This window comes from Centruroides vittatus, unplaced genomic scaffold (assembly GCF_030686945.1).
Source record: "Centruroides vittatus isolate TY-2023 unplaced genomic scaffold, ASM3068694v2 scaffold_464, whole genome shotgun sequence".
Lineage (NCBI taxonomy): Eukaryota > Metazoa > Arthropoda > Arachnida > Scorpiones > Buthidae > Centruroides > Centruroides vittatus.
The window spans coordinates 1535100-1551285 of NW_027122710.1; the positions used below are offsets into that span (position 1 = coordinate 1535100).

General features: G+C 29.0%; 1 protein-coding gene across 1 annotated transcript; it reads right to left on the reverse strand.

Annotated features, from left to right (window-relative positions):
- Positions 1-215: 215 nt before the first annotated feature.
- Positions 216-15881, reverse strand: LOC136989319 (cuticlin-1-like). The gene is made up of 11 exons (XM_067287443.1): positions 15712-15881; positions 14727-14849; positions 11528-12119; positions 3432-3565; positions 3178-3359; positions 2944-3086; positions 2653-2807; positions 2378-2459; positions 1954-2104; positions 1692-1872; positions 216-1617 (listed from the first exon to the last, which is right to left on the reverse strand). The coding sequence occupies exons 4-11, from the start codon at positions 3547-3549 to the stop codon at positions 1367-1369; spliced, it is 1263 nt and encodes a 420-aa protein (XP_067143544.1). The 5' UTR covers positions 3550-3565; positions 11528-12119; positions 14727-14849; positions 15712-15881; the 3' UTR covers positions 216-1366.
- Positions 15882-16186: the final 305 nt, after the last annotated feature.

Here is a 16186-nt window from a genome sequence, read left to right on the forward strand (position 1 = left end):
ATAATTCAAGTTCAAATCTTCGGGTCACGAGTTCCCTCACGCTTACACACGCTAATTTGTTCCAAACGTAAACGTAAGCACGAAAGGGTCAGGTATTTGATATTTTGCGTGTTGTTATTCACATTAACATCGTCCAATAAAAACTCGATTCTATTATGTAAACATTACTTTCACACTAGTAATAGCTTCGTTAAAATAACAGATTAACAAAATAATCGTTAACAGAAAATATTTATTGAAAATATTCAAAATTTTAAAGAATAAACAAACACAAATATTCACTCGACCACAGAAAAAAATACACAACAGTAAAACAATTTGTATCTTTCACTTCGTATAATAAAAGTTTACTTTAAACGTATTCCGTGAGAAAGTATATAAATATTCATTAAATATTCAATAATTTAAAATATTAAAAAGTTACTTCGAATATTTAATGTTACATTTGACATCAGCAAAGTTTATTTTTTCATTTTTTTTCCTTATAGTATCATTACAAAGAACTCTACGACCTTGATTTCTATATTTAATAATGAATATGGGATAACATTTAATTATAATTTTATATTATTACACATATAAGAATTTACAATATGTACAATTTTTATGTATATATTTATATATAAAATGTATAAGTTTATTTTTACATATCTGAATACCATTTTGTTGTTAATTATTTGAACTTGCAGCATCGGTTTATAACCTGAGAGTTATTTTCCCTCAGGAATTATGTTGGCCTATTTTTAAAGGACTGACTATTAATATCATTCTTATATTAAAAAAAAAGTTAATATGAATTATCTTAAATCTGCTGTTCTACAGCTAAATGGTTTTATCGGCTTCATATACAAGGCCAAATAACATACAGTAAATTATTTACATTAATTAACATATTTCCGGAGTTGACTGCTTACGTGCAATGTGCGATAAAATGATAACAACGAAGAAAATTTTTGATTTTTCCCCATAAATATTAAAAATTAAAAGATATAGCGAAGAGTTACTCAATTAATTACTGAATCATGCGAGTTCTTCCACACGAATTTGAACTTGCAAACTTCTCGACATCAGCCATTTTCTCGCCATCCCTCATTTAAATAACCTTGAGATAGTACTTGTAGAGACTAGATTTGAGAAAAGGACCCTTAGAATAAAACTTTAAACCCGAGTTTAAAGAATTTAAAAAATTAAAAATTCATCGAGAGAATAATAAAGTTATAGGACTTCAGTAGAAAATGTTAATTTGAGCCATACAAAAAGATTCGGTGGATCGAGTTCGTGTTTTCAACATCATAGACATTAAACGGATCATAATTATTCGCGTAGACTCGTTGATGATTCGTTTCTTTTTTCATTTAGGACCACGTTACTGACGATTTCTTCTGATCTGAAGTCCACTAGATAACACGACGTAATCTTCGGGAAGGAAACTTCCGGATCTCTTTGTAAAGCCCTGATATGGATGAAATTGAGGCGATTCCGTAGCCTTAGTTGTTAATGGATGCAAAAGATACAGATTTTGGTTCAGTAGAATGGGATGGAAAGGTGTTTGAGGTTCCTCTTGTGGTTCTACGCCCAAAGCTGACAGTTGATCGAAAGGGACAATATCGTTGTAAACTATAAATAATTACAAATTTAGTTACGTAAATTCGAAAAATCTTAATTTCAAATACATATTGCAAGATTCTTACAATCGTTATTTGTGTTTGGCTGTCGGACGTTATCTGCTTCGGGATCTGTAACAATTATAGAGTAATAAAGTACCACGTCTTTGGGTATTCTGTGTTCAATGTTATCTTCCTCAGCAATTAATATCTCTGCCGCTCTCCTTTTTCGACCGTAACCTCTTCTAGTGCCATTTGTACAATGTGCCTAAAGTGTAAATAATTTTCTTTTTTAATATGCAAATTTTCTAAAAATACATATTAAAGAATTATATATATATATACTGACTGTTTGGCATTCGTCCACGCAATACTTAATCGTCACTTTAAAATTGACAATGGAGTCATTTGGAAATTTGAAGGCTTTGAAACGTCCTTGAAGATCTTTAGAACCTGAGATTTTCGTTAGTTGACCGAAAACTGCCGGTTCCACCACGCATCTAATTTAATATTAATAAATTTAATCAACTTTATATGTGATATAAATAATTAAAAAACAAATATTTCACATAATAAATATCTGAAACATTGTTAAAGAAATTCAGGTTTTTTACGTAAAGTTGTGTTAACAGGATTTGAAGAAAAATAAGGATTTGATTGTAAATTCTGTTAAAATGACTTCACCATTAAAAAAAATTGATTTTTTTCTATTTTTTACATTTATTGAATTAAGAACATTTAATAATAAGTTAATAAAATAAAATCAAACGTACCCAGCAGAATTCACCAAAACCAACGCATGTGATCCACTGCTGCTAGAGGCTACTAAATCAGCAGCAAATATGCCAAATAGTTCTGTACGAAATGCACAAATATACGTATAAAAAACATACAAAATGCAATCACTATAATTCATGTACTTCTGCCATTCAGAAGATCGTGATAGATCCTTGCTGATGGGTACGCATCGATATATTCAGTATCAATGGTACACGTCAGCATAAATTCAATGTCTAAAATTATATAAAATTACGAATAATGGACTTACTTTCGTCATCCATATCAACAGTTAAAATTAATTCTTGACCTATATTAGCATGCGTTATGTCATTTCCTGTTAAATCCGTAATTCTTAGTTTCACTCCAGGCGACAAAGATTTCTCATTGAACTTGGAAGCGGGTAGTATTCCATTATGATTACCCCTTAATTAAGTTCATTAATATAGGTATATTATATACAAATTTATATATTAATATTTAACTTTAAAGTTTAAAAATAAATAAATATTTAAGCGTGCGTTTAGGCGTTAGTTATGCGCCAGTAAAGTTTATGACTTACTTCACTTCTATTACATTGCTAACAATAGTTTTCTCTCGAAATACTTCCGGAAAGGTGCATAAAACTTTATAAGATTCATCGTCACCAAGTACTATTCTAGGATGACGCTGAATAATGACTTTTGTAGCGAAAGTTCCGTTTTTCTGTCCGAAGAAGAGGAATCGAAACTTTAAAAGTGCCCCAAAAATTACACGTTTTATAGATTTTTTTTTTTTTTTTTTTTGGTAAACTTACTGTGTTTACGACTCCACAGACGGATGGATGATAGAATAACTTCAATGAAATTACTTTATTACCATCTCCTGTGGCACGACATCGAGGAGAACGGTAATGATCCTTAACATATATTTGTCCTCTGAAGGGTTCTCTGCTTTGTACAGTTAAAGTCATCGAGTCGTAACCACAACTTAAAGATACTAAAATATATAAATATACATTAATAAATTTCATGGTCAGTGAATGTATTTTAATAATAGAAAATTACTTACTGCGATAATATTTGCTTTCGTAGCCATCTGAATGAAATGGTTTGAAGTACTGTCCATTCAGGAAAACTACCCAGGAGGAGGAGATGATGATACATTGAAGCAATAAGTTTAGAAGCATCTCCTCGATAAAATTCCTAAATTAAGTAAAATTTTTATAACTAAATTTTTTATAACTAAATTAAGTAGAATTATATAAAAATATCTTAAATACTTAAAATAGAATTCGGAATTTACATAAATGGATGGTGATGTGGTCCTTTTATGAAGCACTTTATTTATATTACAATTTCCATGCACCCACTTTTGTTTGATTTTTAAAACTTCATGCTTTAAAAGTTTTCATGTCTTTCAAAATATTAACATAAATTAAACATGTGTTGAATATTAAAATTAAGCATTGAAAACAATCGTGGTCCAATCATGGAAACGTTAATGGATGGAATGATGAAAAGAGAGGAGAAGAGTGGAAATCAAGATGTTTAGGAATTAAATCATAACATATGTCGATGCAAAATGTGAATAATTACTTCAAAACATTCCATTAAAAGTGATTGATGGTTTAATTTTGGTGAAGATTAAGAAGATGATGGTAATTCTTCATCAATAACGTGAAGAACCGATTGGAAAAAACAACGCAAAGAAAAAGTTCATGGACTAAATCAGAAGATATGTTAATGCAAAATGTGAAGAGCATCTTCAAATCAATTTATCCAAAAGGATTGATGAGTTTAGAAAACAATGTCGGTGGTTACTTCTAATCAATGAGATGGAGAATCGATAGGGAAAAAAACAGATAAATCGCAAAGAAAAAAATGTTAACTGAATCGTAGAAAATTTTTAAAACGTGCAAACAACTTCAATGCTTGACGATGACCATGATTAATTCTTTTTGTTAACATTATTAATGATGGATGATGTCGAACTTTAAACCCAAGATCTTCTGTACTTCAAAGCTCATCCAAAACTAGTTTCTTGAAAAATACAATATTGTTTTTATATCAATAAAAACATCCGGAATGACTCGTTTTATCAACTCGTCACTCGATTATGTTAGTTTTTTAAATTCAAGAATGATATTGATAATAAATATTTTATTTTGGACACACGCACATAAATATATATTACACATATACGGACGAATCATAAATATTTAATGTGTTTTCATATGTAGATCTAAAACCACAGATAAAAGCAATCCAACATAACTTTCAACACTCTAAAAGTTGCATAACCGGAATTTAAGAACAGCTTGTCACGTGGCACGCGGTTTTTCTCTACTCCAGTTTAATTAATTCATATGTGGTTACGGTTTGTGCATAAATTATCACATTAAGAAACTACATAATGAGGTTACGATGTACGGAACTCATATTAAATAGCGGAATCATCTAAGGACGACGACTTTAACATTATTGTCTTAATGAATTTAAATTTGATATAAATGCAATAAGAAATGTTTTTCGTATTGTTTATAATATTAAGAATGTAATTTTTTTAAATGACACAATAAATTATCTCCCTAATCTCCATTAAGCAATATTTTAATTAGTATAAATTCGAGCGAACAGCACACTTACATAAAGAAATGTGTAAAAACTGAATAAAGTAATATTTATTATTCTTTTTCTTGTTATAAAGTAAATATATAATTTATAAATTATCTTATAAGACGATGTATAACGAGACATCACTTCAGAAGTCGGAGGAGGAACGTGACCTTAGACAAGAGCACTATCAAGCGGAACTTGATTGACAAGGATACTAAACAAGTGGTTAGATCATCGCAATCGTGACAGCTTTTGGAAATACTTTATGCATTTTCTAATCGGGTATTTCAGTCTCGGAGACACTGAAATGTCTAAATTTCCCGAAAACAGATAACAATATCAACTAACCCATTCATAATTTAGAATACGTCCCGTACAAAATGTCGTATCGACCTAAGGAGCGAGTGTTCCTAGCTGAATATAAATCCACTTTTTTTCCCCAATTTAAAGATTTATATATATAGCTTTTTAATTTATAAAATGAATCATAGAAGCCCACATGAAACCCCATTTAATATTGTTTTTCTATAGAACTAAAATAGTTGATCTTAGATGCAAAGTTATAAAAAGAATAGACTCACAAACCGGATTTACCTGAAGAAATATCTATAAAAGTTAACGTTATAAAGTAGTAAATCAGTTTAAATGTATTTTACTTTAAATGGCAAATTTAAATCTTTAAAAAAAATCAAAAATTTTAATTGGCATCGAATCAAATGTTCATAAATATGACATATTGCGTGTTCAGGCGCGATACAAAGTTATGAATCCGTCCATGTCCATAAATTTTTTCCAAGATTTAAATAAAATGTCTAAAATAATTTAATTAAATTTTAATGTAATTTAAATTAAATTTACTAATTTCATTATTAAAAAAAATTCTCTATAACTGTCTTCTACAGTTTTATTTTTTATTCATAAGATAACCTCTCGTGCGCGACACGGCGTGACCTTTAAAGATAACCTTTACGTAACCGTCATTCTTATAAAATGTCGAACAAAATTTGTAATTTGACTAACATAAATATTATAAATTTCATCATATATTAATGTTTGTTACATAAGTAAACAATAAAGTTAATATCTGTACTTTGTTTTTGCTTTTTGTTTTTTTAAGGAAAATATAAAAATATATAAACAAACTAGTACTTATAAGTCTAAGTACAAATATGTATATATATTTAATAATTTAATTAATATTATTTATAATATTAAAAAATGTTTTATTTGTTTTTATCTATTTTCTCCTCTAAGAAGCGTGTATAATGCGCACTTACTTTTACCTAAATAACATTCGTGTTTAACAGATTTTATTCTTAAATATTACTTGTGGAATGTTTTATAGTAATTTTGTGAGACATGCCCAAAATTTCACTTAAAAATTGCAATTTTTATTACATATTTTAGCAGACACTTAAATTGCACTTGTAACATAAATATTCTACACATGTTTAAAAAAAAACGTGATTCGTTTGAAATAAAAAGAAAATATATAAAATTTACAAGATTTTTATCAAAAATGCAAAGTAATTTTAATGTTTTGTATGCATATTTGCTTATTTGAAAACAAAAACAATCATTATTTTTCGAGTTAAATTGTGAATGAGAGATGAATATCTCTTGAACATACAAGTCTTGTTTTCTTTGTTCTCATTGTGTAATTTATTGAATAACAAATTAAAATTTTTACATTTATTTTTAAAATATATAAAAATTATATAAATCTAAGAAAAGCAGAATTTTTTTAAAAAGTTCCACTAAATTTGTATCAATTAAAAACCCAAAAATTTCACCGAAATGTTATAAAATAGTGTTATTTAACAATGAAATTCTACGTGAATCATTATAAAATTGCTTGGAATTCATTACACAAAAAAACACCTCGTTAGTAAGGAAAATTGCTAAAGGGGGAAGAATTATAACCGTTATAAACCTATTGAAATTTATCAAGGCGGGTAAGACAAGGACAGCCATGAAGTCAGATACTATAATTAAATGCAGCAACATCAAAGACAAAGTCTACTCGAACCTACGAGAATAAAAAATAAAATAAAATAAAATAATAAATAAATAAATTCCGTCACGTTAAAATGAGATTCTTAGAAAGATGTCAAGGGCATAACGCCTTTAAAACCATACAAAACACCAAGAACACAATACACTTTGAATGAGACCTTATATTTATCAGTACAAAACGTATCAAATTTAAAAAAATAAAAATACATTTTATCTGTAGAGCTCTTCAAATCTTGGCTTCGCCACATTCTTCTCCTTTATAGAAACGTTTTAAAGATAATTGTGATAGGTATACGGGGGTGATAAATCATAAGAAATTGCTATTCGTGATCATGAAAGTCTAGTTAACCCATTTAACATTAATTCTTTCATGTGACACGAATCTTCTTCGTATGACATCTTCAACATTATCTGATTCACGCTCTCTTTGCTTGAAAACGAAAGTCTGATTCTACTTAAATTTTCTTTTTTCACGTCAGAATTCTTGATTAAAATGTCAGATGCATGCTTAGAAACAAAGAAAATTAAGTGTAATATATTTAAAATGGCGAATTTATTTTGTTCCAACGAATAGAACGTAAGTTTTTTTTGTTGGAACTCGTATTTTTTTAAAATATTAATGTAATGAATATTATTAAGAGAATTTTTAAAATTTTCAGCAAGAACTTTTTTAGAAATTGTCTGAATTTTGACGATTTTATAAAAATTTTTAGAATTTTTTTCTTAATTTTGGCATTTTTATAAGAATTTTTAAAGAAGCACTTATTCAATTTTAACTTGTAATCAGGAATATCCTTTACAAGACAATATTTTGTACGAATAAATCCTAAATTTTGACTGATAGAAGAGAATTCTTTTTAAAAACTCCCGAAATTTTAGGAATTTTCCATTAAAAAGAATTTTTCTAATAAATTATTTTTCAGTTTTGACACTCACCAGTAATTTATTTATTTAACTTTTTCCAAAGAAATTCTCTATATATATTTATCTAAAATATAAAATTTTTCTAAAATAAAAAGCAGAACAGAACCCAACAACGATAATTTTATTTAAAAATATATTCATTGTATTTGGAGCGGAACAATACCAGACCCATTTCGATCCTCATGTAATTTACAATCAAATTTGTTCTTCCGAAAAATCGTTGGATCTAATTATAAATCGCTTCACGAATCTCTTATCTAGAATTAGATACAAATTTCTATTTTAAAAAAACAGCAATTTGGATCCAAAAACTGATAAACGAATTGTAAAAATTGTGCCATTTTTCCTCCTTTGCCTCCAAAAAAAAATTATGCAAATTTCAAATAGAAATCAAGAGCTAAATCAATAATTAATTCAATTAATTTTCCTTTCGAAAATTCAATGATTTTATTGTGTATTTTTGTGTATGTGTGCATTTTTAACAATTGAAATCTGTGTAGAAATTTCCTGTAGCGTGCATGCATTTGTCAACGTTGCTCCGAACGTGACGTCGGTGCAAAGGTCGCGAACTTGAGGTCACCGTTACTCTAACTGTCTACCATCGACCGGTATTGTTGCCAAATTCTTCCTCTAGAATCTCCAGAAAAATGACGACATCGCCCCAGTCCTAGAAAAATCCTGAAGATGTCAAGGATTACGGAAATGATATCACGCTCCATTCTATGTTGCAGTTTCCATCGTGAGTTGAAGATTAAAGGATCTTTCTAATGTATTATATATATATATATATAAATTACGAATTAATTTAGGAATTTTTGTGAAAATTTTTCCGAAAATTCCCATTTTCCAAATGATTTAGCCCTCGACAAATTAAAATTAGGTGCTTCAAACTCCAACCTAATTAACACTAAATTTCACTATACCAAAATTAGAAGAAATTCTGACATCACCATCGCAAAATACTTCGAATTTACAAGAAAAATCATAAATAATTCCATTTAAATTGTAAATATTTTCCATAAATATACCCCTACGACCTTAATTTGTTCAGGAATTAGCATTAATTTACTGTTTTTTGGCTATTCAAAAAAGGAACACCACGTCTAAACGTTGAAAGGAGGGTTGAGAGAGGACATAGGCCTTAAATTCTCATTAGTTTCTGAAAAAATGAATTGCGGAAATTATTTTTATCGCTTTATTTTTCACGAAATTTATATAATCTACACTAAGAAAAGCTTAAACGACCTCCCAGTATTGTCAATTTTATGGAACAAGGGAGTCTACACGAGAAACTCCTACCATTCACCTCGTCTTTATTTAAATTTTTTTGAAATAAAGTAAACATAAATAAATCACCAGAAAATAAGAGAAAGTGAGAAAGTACCTTCTTGAATTTTTTGGAGCTTGAAAACACGAGAAATTCCCTTCGAAAATGCAAAAAAAAAAAAAAAAAAAAAAAAAAAATACACTCAAACTAGTGTAATTAAAGTGTGTGGTAGTAGTGTACATTATTTTAATTTAAATCTTCAAATTCCCTCGTAAAATTCGGAAAAAATTCGAGTTAATACCACAGTTAATTAAACTTGTTACACTAACACGTAACAGTTACGCGTTACGGATGACTTATTTATGCATAAATATATAAAAATAAACTCACCTCGTCGGTTATATTGTAATCTATATTTTCGATTATTTAACATTCATATTTTCTATTATTGTGACGATGCGTTAAGCTTCACTTGCTATCGAATTTTTGTGTATAGATGGCCCACTGCGATACATACACACACACACACACACACACACACCACACCACTGACGCAAATAGATCTACTACTGAGTTTGGTAGCAATCGTTGACCCTCATCTGAAAGAGTGAGCAACTTCCTACTTCCGGTCTGCACTGTATTTGTAACTATTTTTTGTCAATGGTTTAAACAATATTCCTAGTGTGACGACAAACTTTCTAACAATCCCCCCCCAGGCAGGAGGCGTTGTAACTTTCGAATTTTTATGCGTTATGACCCAGACTTTTTATGTTATTACTTCTTTTTTATAGAATATAATAACCTATTTTCTTACACTTGTTGACTTTTACTGATGATTTTTTTTTTTTAGAAGAGGCGCGAGGAAGAAGATGATGATGATCATCATCTTGGTAAACGTCATTAACGATACAGAAACGTGACAATGGCCCCCTTGCAATGTGTTTTTCAAATGATGCTCTGGCCTCTTCCAAATGACACGGGTCAAGGTTTCGATGACCCAAATGACATTTTATTCACACGAATCTAAAAAAGAATACTCTTAAACGTGTATTTTCTTTATTGTTTTAAAATCGTATTGTATGAGTTTATGGTTTTATAAATACAGTAAACCTCTATTCGGTTTTATGTTTATGTTTGTGTTTACGACGTATAAAAAATCTTCAATGAATGATGCTCTTAGATTCATACCTTTTAATTTTGATCCTTTTTTTTTTCTTTTGGATTTTTAATAATAATCTTTAGTGGGGATGTTTTTAGATTTAATGATGTGTTTTTTTGGAGTTATGAGAATTTTTTTAGATCCAATATTGTATTTTTATACCGGATGAAAGTGTATATAGACTCAATTGATGTGTTTGTTAGATCGAATATTATTTTTTTATACTGGATAGAAGGATCTTTAGACTCTATTGTTGTGTTTTCTAGATCCAATATTGTTTTTTTATACTAGGAAAAAGTGTTTTTAGACTATTATATCTATAAAACACACTAATTTTGTTTTTTTAACTGGATAAAAGTGTCTTTAGACTCAATTAGAACGATTGTTTTTTAGATTAAAAATACGTTTTTAGATTCTAAGATACTATGTTTAAAAATGTACTTATAAAAATGTTAATTTTTAAAATTTAATATTGTATTTTTAGACTGACGAAGTGTTTTTAGATTGAAAATGTCTTTGAATTTTATTAAAAAATATTCATAAAGGATAGTTTTAGAATGTTGAAAATTTTTCTTATTACATTCAAACCATGGGTGTTTTTAGAATGAAGGTGATATTTTTAGATTTTAAAAATTAATAAAAATATTTTTAAGTTTAATAGCATCTTCATACAGTAAAGAATACTTCTTCACACTTAATTATGTGTTTTTTAAATTGCAGAATATGTATTTTTACATTCTAAAAGTCTTCAATGTGAAAAATTTTTATCTAGATTTTCTATACTTAATATAATTTTAGATCATAAAAACTATTTTAAAATTTATCCAAAAAATTTTAAAAAATCAGCAAAAATAATATCCATATTTTCCAATTATATTATATATATAATAAATACACAAATTAAAATAAATTCACAGCAAAACAATATAATTTTAGATCATAAAAACTATTTTAATTAAAATAAATGATTTTCAAACATAATTTAAAAATTTAAAAACAATAAATCATAAAATAAAAATGAAATTATTGCAGAAACACGCGACAAATTACATACAAATCGTAAAATATTTATATATTATTCGGGGAAATTACAGTAAAAATGGCCACGCTCGTGGTAAATAAAATAAAATTAATTTACTTTTTTTAAAGATTTTAAATAAAAAAAATATTTTAAAAAACTCACGAATTTCAAAGTTTAGACTCACACTCGACGACGCTGTGGTGACAAGTTTGCTCCTCTAATACACTATTTAACTTCTCAGCATAAGTGATGCCTAGAGAGAGGGAGAGAGATGAGAGAGAAGTAGGAGGGATGTTGGAGATACCTTCTAACATCCCATTGGAAGTTTAATGTGGGTCAGAGTGACCTTCTGCCAACCATGGACTTTGACCCGGGCTAACGTCATTGCTGGCAGTAACGAATTGGAATGACGTTGTCATTTCGGTATGTGGTCTAAACTTTAATAAGTCTTTCTGCATGTGCATGTGCACGTGCACTTAACACATTATTAATGTGTCTAGTTTATAAAGTTTATCTCTTATAAGAGATTTAACGATAAGAGAACGAGTTTGGTATGAATATTACGCAATTATTTTTACGAGTTGATTCTTAATTTGATTTTATTTTGCATTCATTTCTAAGGCGTTGGAAGCCATTTTGATCAAGTCCCTCTTCCTCTTCATACGTACGATGTATACCGTTAATGTTATTGTTATTGATATAATTACTGCTGCTCCAAACATGAGAGGAACGTAACGTTTCCACGCCTTTTCTCCTAAATTACATTTAAAAATAAGTAAATTAATATCTAATTATGTAATATAATGAATTATTTAGTGCTGTACTTTAATATACAGCGATTAATGACTACACCAAACTTAAAATTATTTAAATTGAAAAGTACAGATACAATAATGGCTGTAATTTCTAGAAATTTAGGAGTAGGGAGCCTCAAATATAATATATTATAAGTTTATACAGAATCGTCAGTATAGAAGAATATATATAAAGTTCTCAAAGTGGATATCGCGGTTGACTAGGGATGAAGTTAGCGGAATAACTTTATATTTTATCTTTTAACTAAGACAATACCAAATTAGAGCACTCGAAAAGCATTAAAAATAGATGAAAATCTATATTATTTATTTAGGAAAACAATTATATTGTTGGTTCGTTTCTATGTTAAAGCCTCACAGATCTATACTGTGGCGCATTTAGCTTCATGGGCCAAAGTAAATTTGAATTAGGAGATCCATGTACAGTGTTGAATTCAAACATTTTTCTTCGAGGGAATTTTTTGGGGAAATATTTTCTCATAAAAGATCGGTTTGAGGCCCCCTGTTGGTGGGGGCCCCAGACAATTGCCCTTTTTACCCACAGGACATAAGGTTATATAGTTTCAGTGGCGCGTTAACTCATTTAGTGTCATACAATGTTAATTGTGTTTTATTTTAATCATTTCCTTCGTAAAACAACACCAAAAATACAAGATAATTACGTACAAACAAAGAATATAGGCTTATAACTTCATTATTAAGATTTATATCCTAATAATAAGTCATAAGCCATATCATTTAATTCCATTTAGAAGATTCCTGGGCTTTAGGATTTAGGTTACTGGCAATGATATAAATTTACAGGCCACAAACATAAATCCTATAACTTTATATATTAGGATTTACAGCAAAGTGTAAACTTTACCTTTTTTTCACAGAATTAGAAAAATCCAATGGAGAGTCATTTATCGAGAAGAATGTGATCTTTAATAAGATTAAAGTAAAACAAAGAACGAAAAATAATGGATACAATTGAACGGAAGTCTATAATAAACCATTGAATCGTTCATTGCTGAACTGAGCTCTTCAGCGAGAGAATCGTCAAGGATTTTGACAGTGAAAATGGGTCATAAATGGTCGACTAAAGGATTTTTCCATTGTTTCTAACTAACCCTTTACAAGTTTAGAAAGTTCTAATTATATTCTAGACCTTGATTTTGAACTACAACTTGAAATTCGAATAAATAAATAATAAATAAATAAATAAAAAAGTATCAAAATTTAATTAGTTTTCTTAATTTATTCTCGAATATGAACATATATACACGAGAATTGCAATAAATAAATAAATAAAAAATTCTCTCTTTCCAGTATAATTACAAACAACAAAGAAATGACCTCTCGTTTAAAGTGCAGTACGTAGGTGTTTTCACGTGAAATCATCTACTCCAAACCACCCTTTTTCGTAATTATTTGTCTAATTGTTTAACAAACGGGAGTAATTCAACTTTGTTTACAATTTCTTCAAAATTCAACGATATTCAGTAATGATTTGATTAATTAACACGAGAATCAACACACTGTAGGCTATGCAACGTGCCAAAATTATGTCCATGACGACATTCCTATAATGGGTGCTCCACTTCAATCCTGTTATGCCCATATAATGCTTCATTCCTATAATGGAATGAAGCATTATATGGACATAGGGCATGGATGAGACATAAACGAATGATGCCCCGGCTGCTACGGCTCTTAAATTATGGAGGTTCTGAGTTGGAGCCCAGATCCTCCTAATAACACCTTGTCTCGTGGCTGTTTTCTAGTGGTTTGACTTATTTCTCCACTATTTTACGAATAACAAAGCAATAAACAATTAATGCCTAATATTAAAACATATTGAATTTATATCAGGAATCTTAACCGATATTATGCATTAAAAGTAAATCGAGTAAAAAATTATCATTTAACGTGAAGAAAACGTATTTTAAATAATTACATATTATACAGTCGAAACTCTAATAACGTCGACTTCTAAATGACGGCCATTTTTTGTATAAGAGTGTTTCTCTTTTGTATGCGTACAAAATAACCTGTAAATAACGACCACCTCCGTACAACGGACCCACGAATGGCCGAGCGAGTGGTTTAAACCACCGAACACAGGTAGTCGGTCGCAGGTTCGCACCTACCTGCCCGACGAGCTGACCTGGATTTTTCCCGGGTTTTCTTCACAACCCCATACAAAATCCTTCCCTTGGCAGATCGACCAAGTGTTCCGTTGCCTTATGCCATTATATCAAATCTTTATATGTTCCCATCAGTGTCCGCTGTTCAGAGGTTTGACTCTGTAAATACTTTTCAAACGAAATATATCAATTTTGGCTCAAGAAACACACTTAAACCTGAGAATATAACAAGTTTAAGCATGTTTCTATCAAATTTATATAAAAATATACAGTCGATCCCCGATTTTACACGTTCCTAAACGTATACTAAAGTTCGAATTTGGCGTACAGAACAGAGTTAAAGCGTACATTGTGTATTTGGAGGCATTAACCCATTCGATACCAGTAAAATCTAGGAAAAACAAATTAAAATAATACCTTGAGACGTGTCCTTAAAGGAATTATTCTTTACTAGTTCGCAAGTACCATTAACACAAACGGTTTTATTGTGTGCTTGTACGCATTCTTCGTTCGACGTGCAATTTTCTCTTAAACCTAAAGCTGTATATTTAAATTATTTTTTAAATATTAATTAATTATTACAAAATAACGTATAGTATAATAATAAAAAATATGCCAAATAATTTATATTAAATGAATAAACTTTAAGGAAAAAACTAATTCTGTAAAAAAACAAATTAAGAATGTAGCGAAATCCCTCCTCTTTTAGTTATTCGATAGTGACTTAAGCAGTGAATATATTTTCAAAATTTTTACTTATTAATACAAATAAATAAACTATTTTTATATGCAACGAACTCTAGATTATCCGGGAGCGAAATGTTATCCCGGTTAATTTGGTGCCATTTAAATCCTGTACCAAGTAGTTAATCCTAATCCATCTCACTTAGTTAATCCTAATAAAATGGACACTTTCATTTAATTTCTTAAGAAATGTCCTATAAAGGTGCTAAACTTATTAAAACTAATAAAAATAAGGCTCAATTAGGATATGATATTAAACAGGTTCAACGAAACCTGACTAACTTATAACTGACTGAGCCTATTGAACAGGCTCTATTCAGGCAACTTTTTCTATTTAAAATCGGTAAGAAAAGCGTACAATTGTTTATTCCAAGTTAATTTACTCTATTTTATAGAATATATATCATTATATTAACCCTATAAATCTATAACATTACCCTTTCGACTCTAAGATTATCATCATTAACATGTACTTTCAGTAAACAATAAAGCCATATCTACATTGTATTTTGATGATTGTCCTATCTAAAAATACTTAAAATATTAAATTAAAATTACATGAAAAACAGTCAAACCTCTTAACAACGGCCACCTCTATACGGTTGCCGTTGTTAAGAGGTTCGACCGTATAAATAATTTTTAAAGGGCAATAACTTACCTTTCCAGGTGTGAACAGATAAACATATAAATAATACGATCCAAATTGATATTAAAGAATTCGCCATATTGCTTAATTATTATATAAAAGTATTTTTAAATATATTTATTTTAAAATACGAATTTTTCTCCATACTTTTAAACAGTTTACAGTTGCATTATACAGATTACAATCTATCTCTTGCAACACTTACTGGTTCTTTAACAATTGATAAAAGTATTAAATGATTAGTTATCTGCTACCGTTAACAAAATTCAATTTGAAATATTTAAATAATCACGTATATATTACGTATTTTAAAAGATAAATAGAGTTTTATTTGCACGTCACGAATTTGGATTGTAAAAATAAAAAAATGGAGAAAGTGGGTTCGGATCCGAATTGGAGGGAAATCGTGTTTCTGTTTGAGTGGATCTTGAATTAATTATGTATATACTCGTAGATATATAACTTTTTATAGTCTGTTTTTTCACGT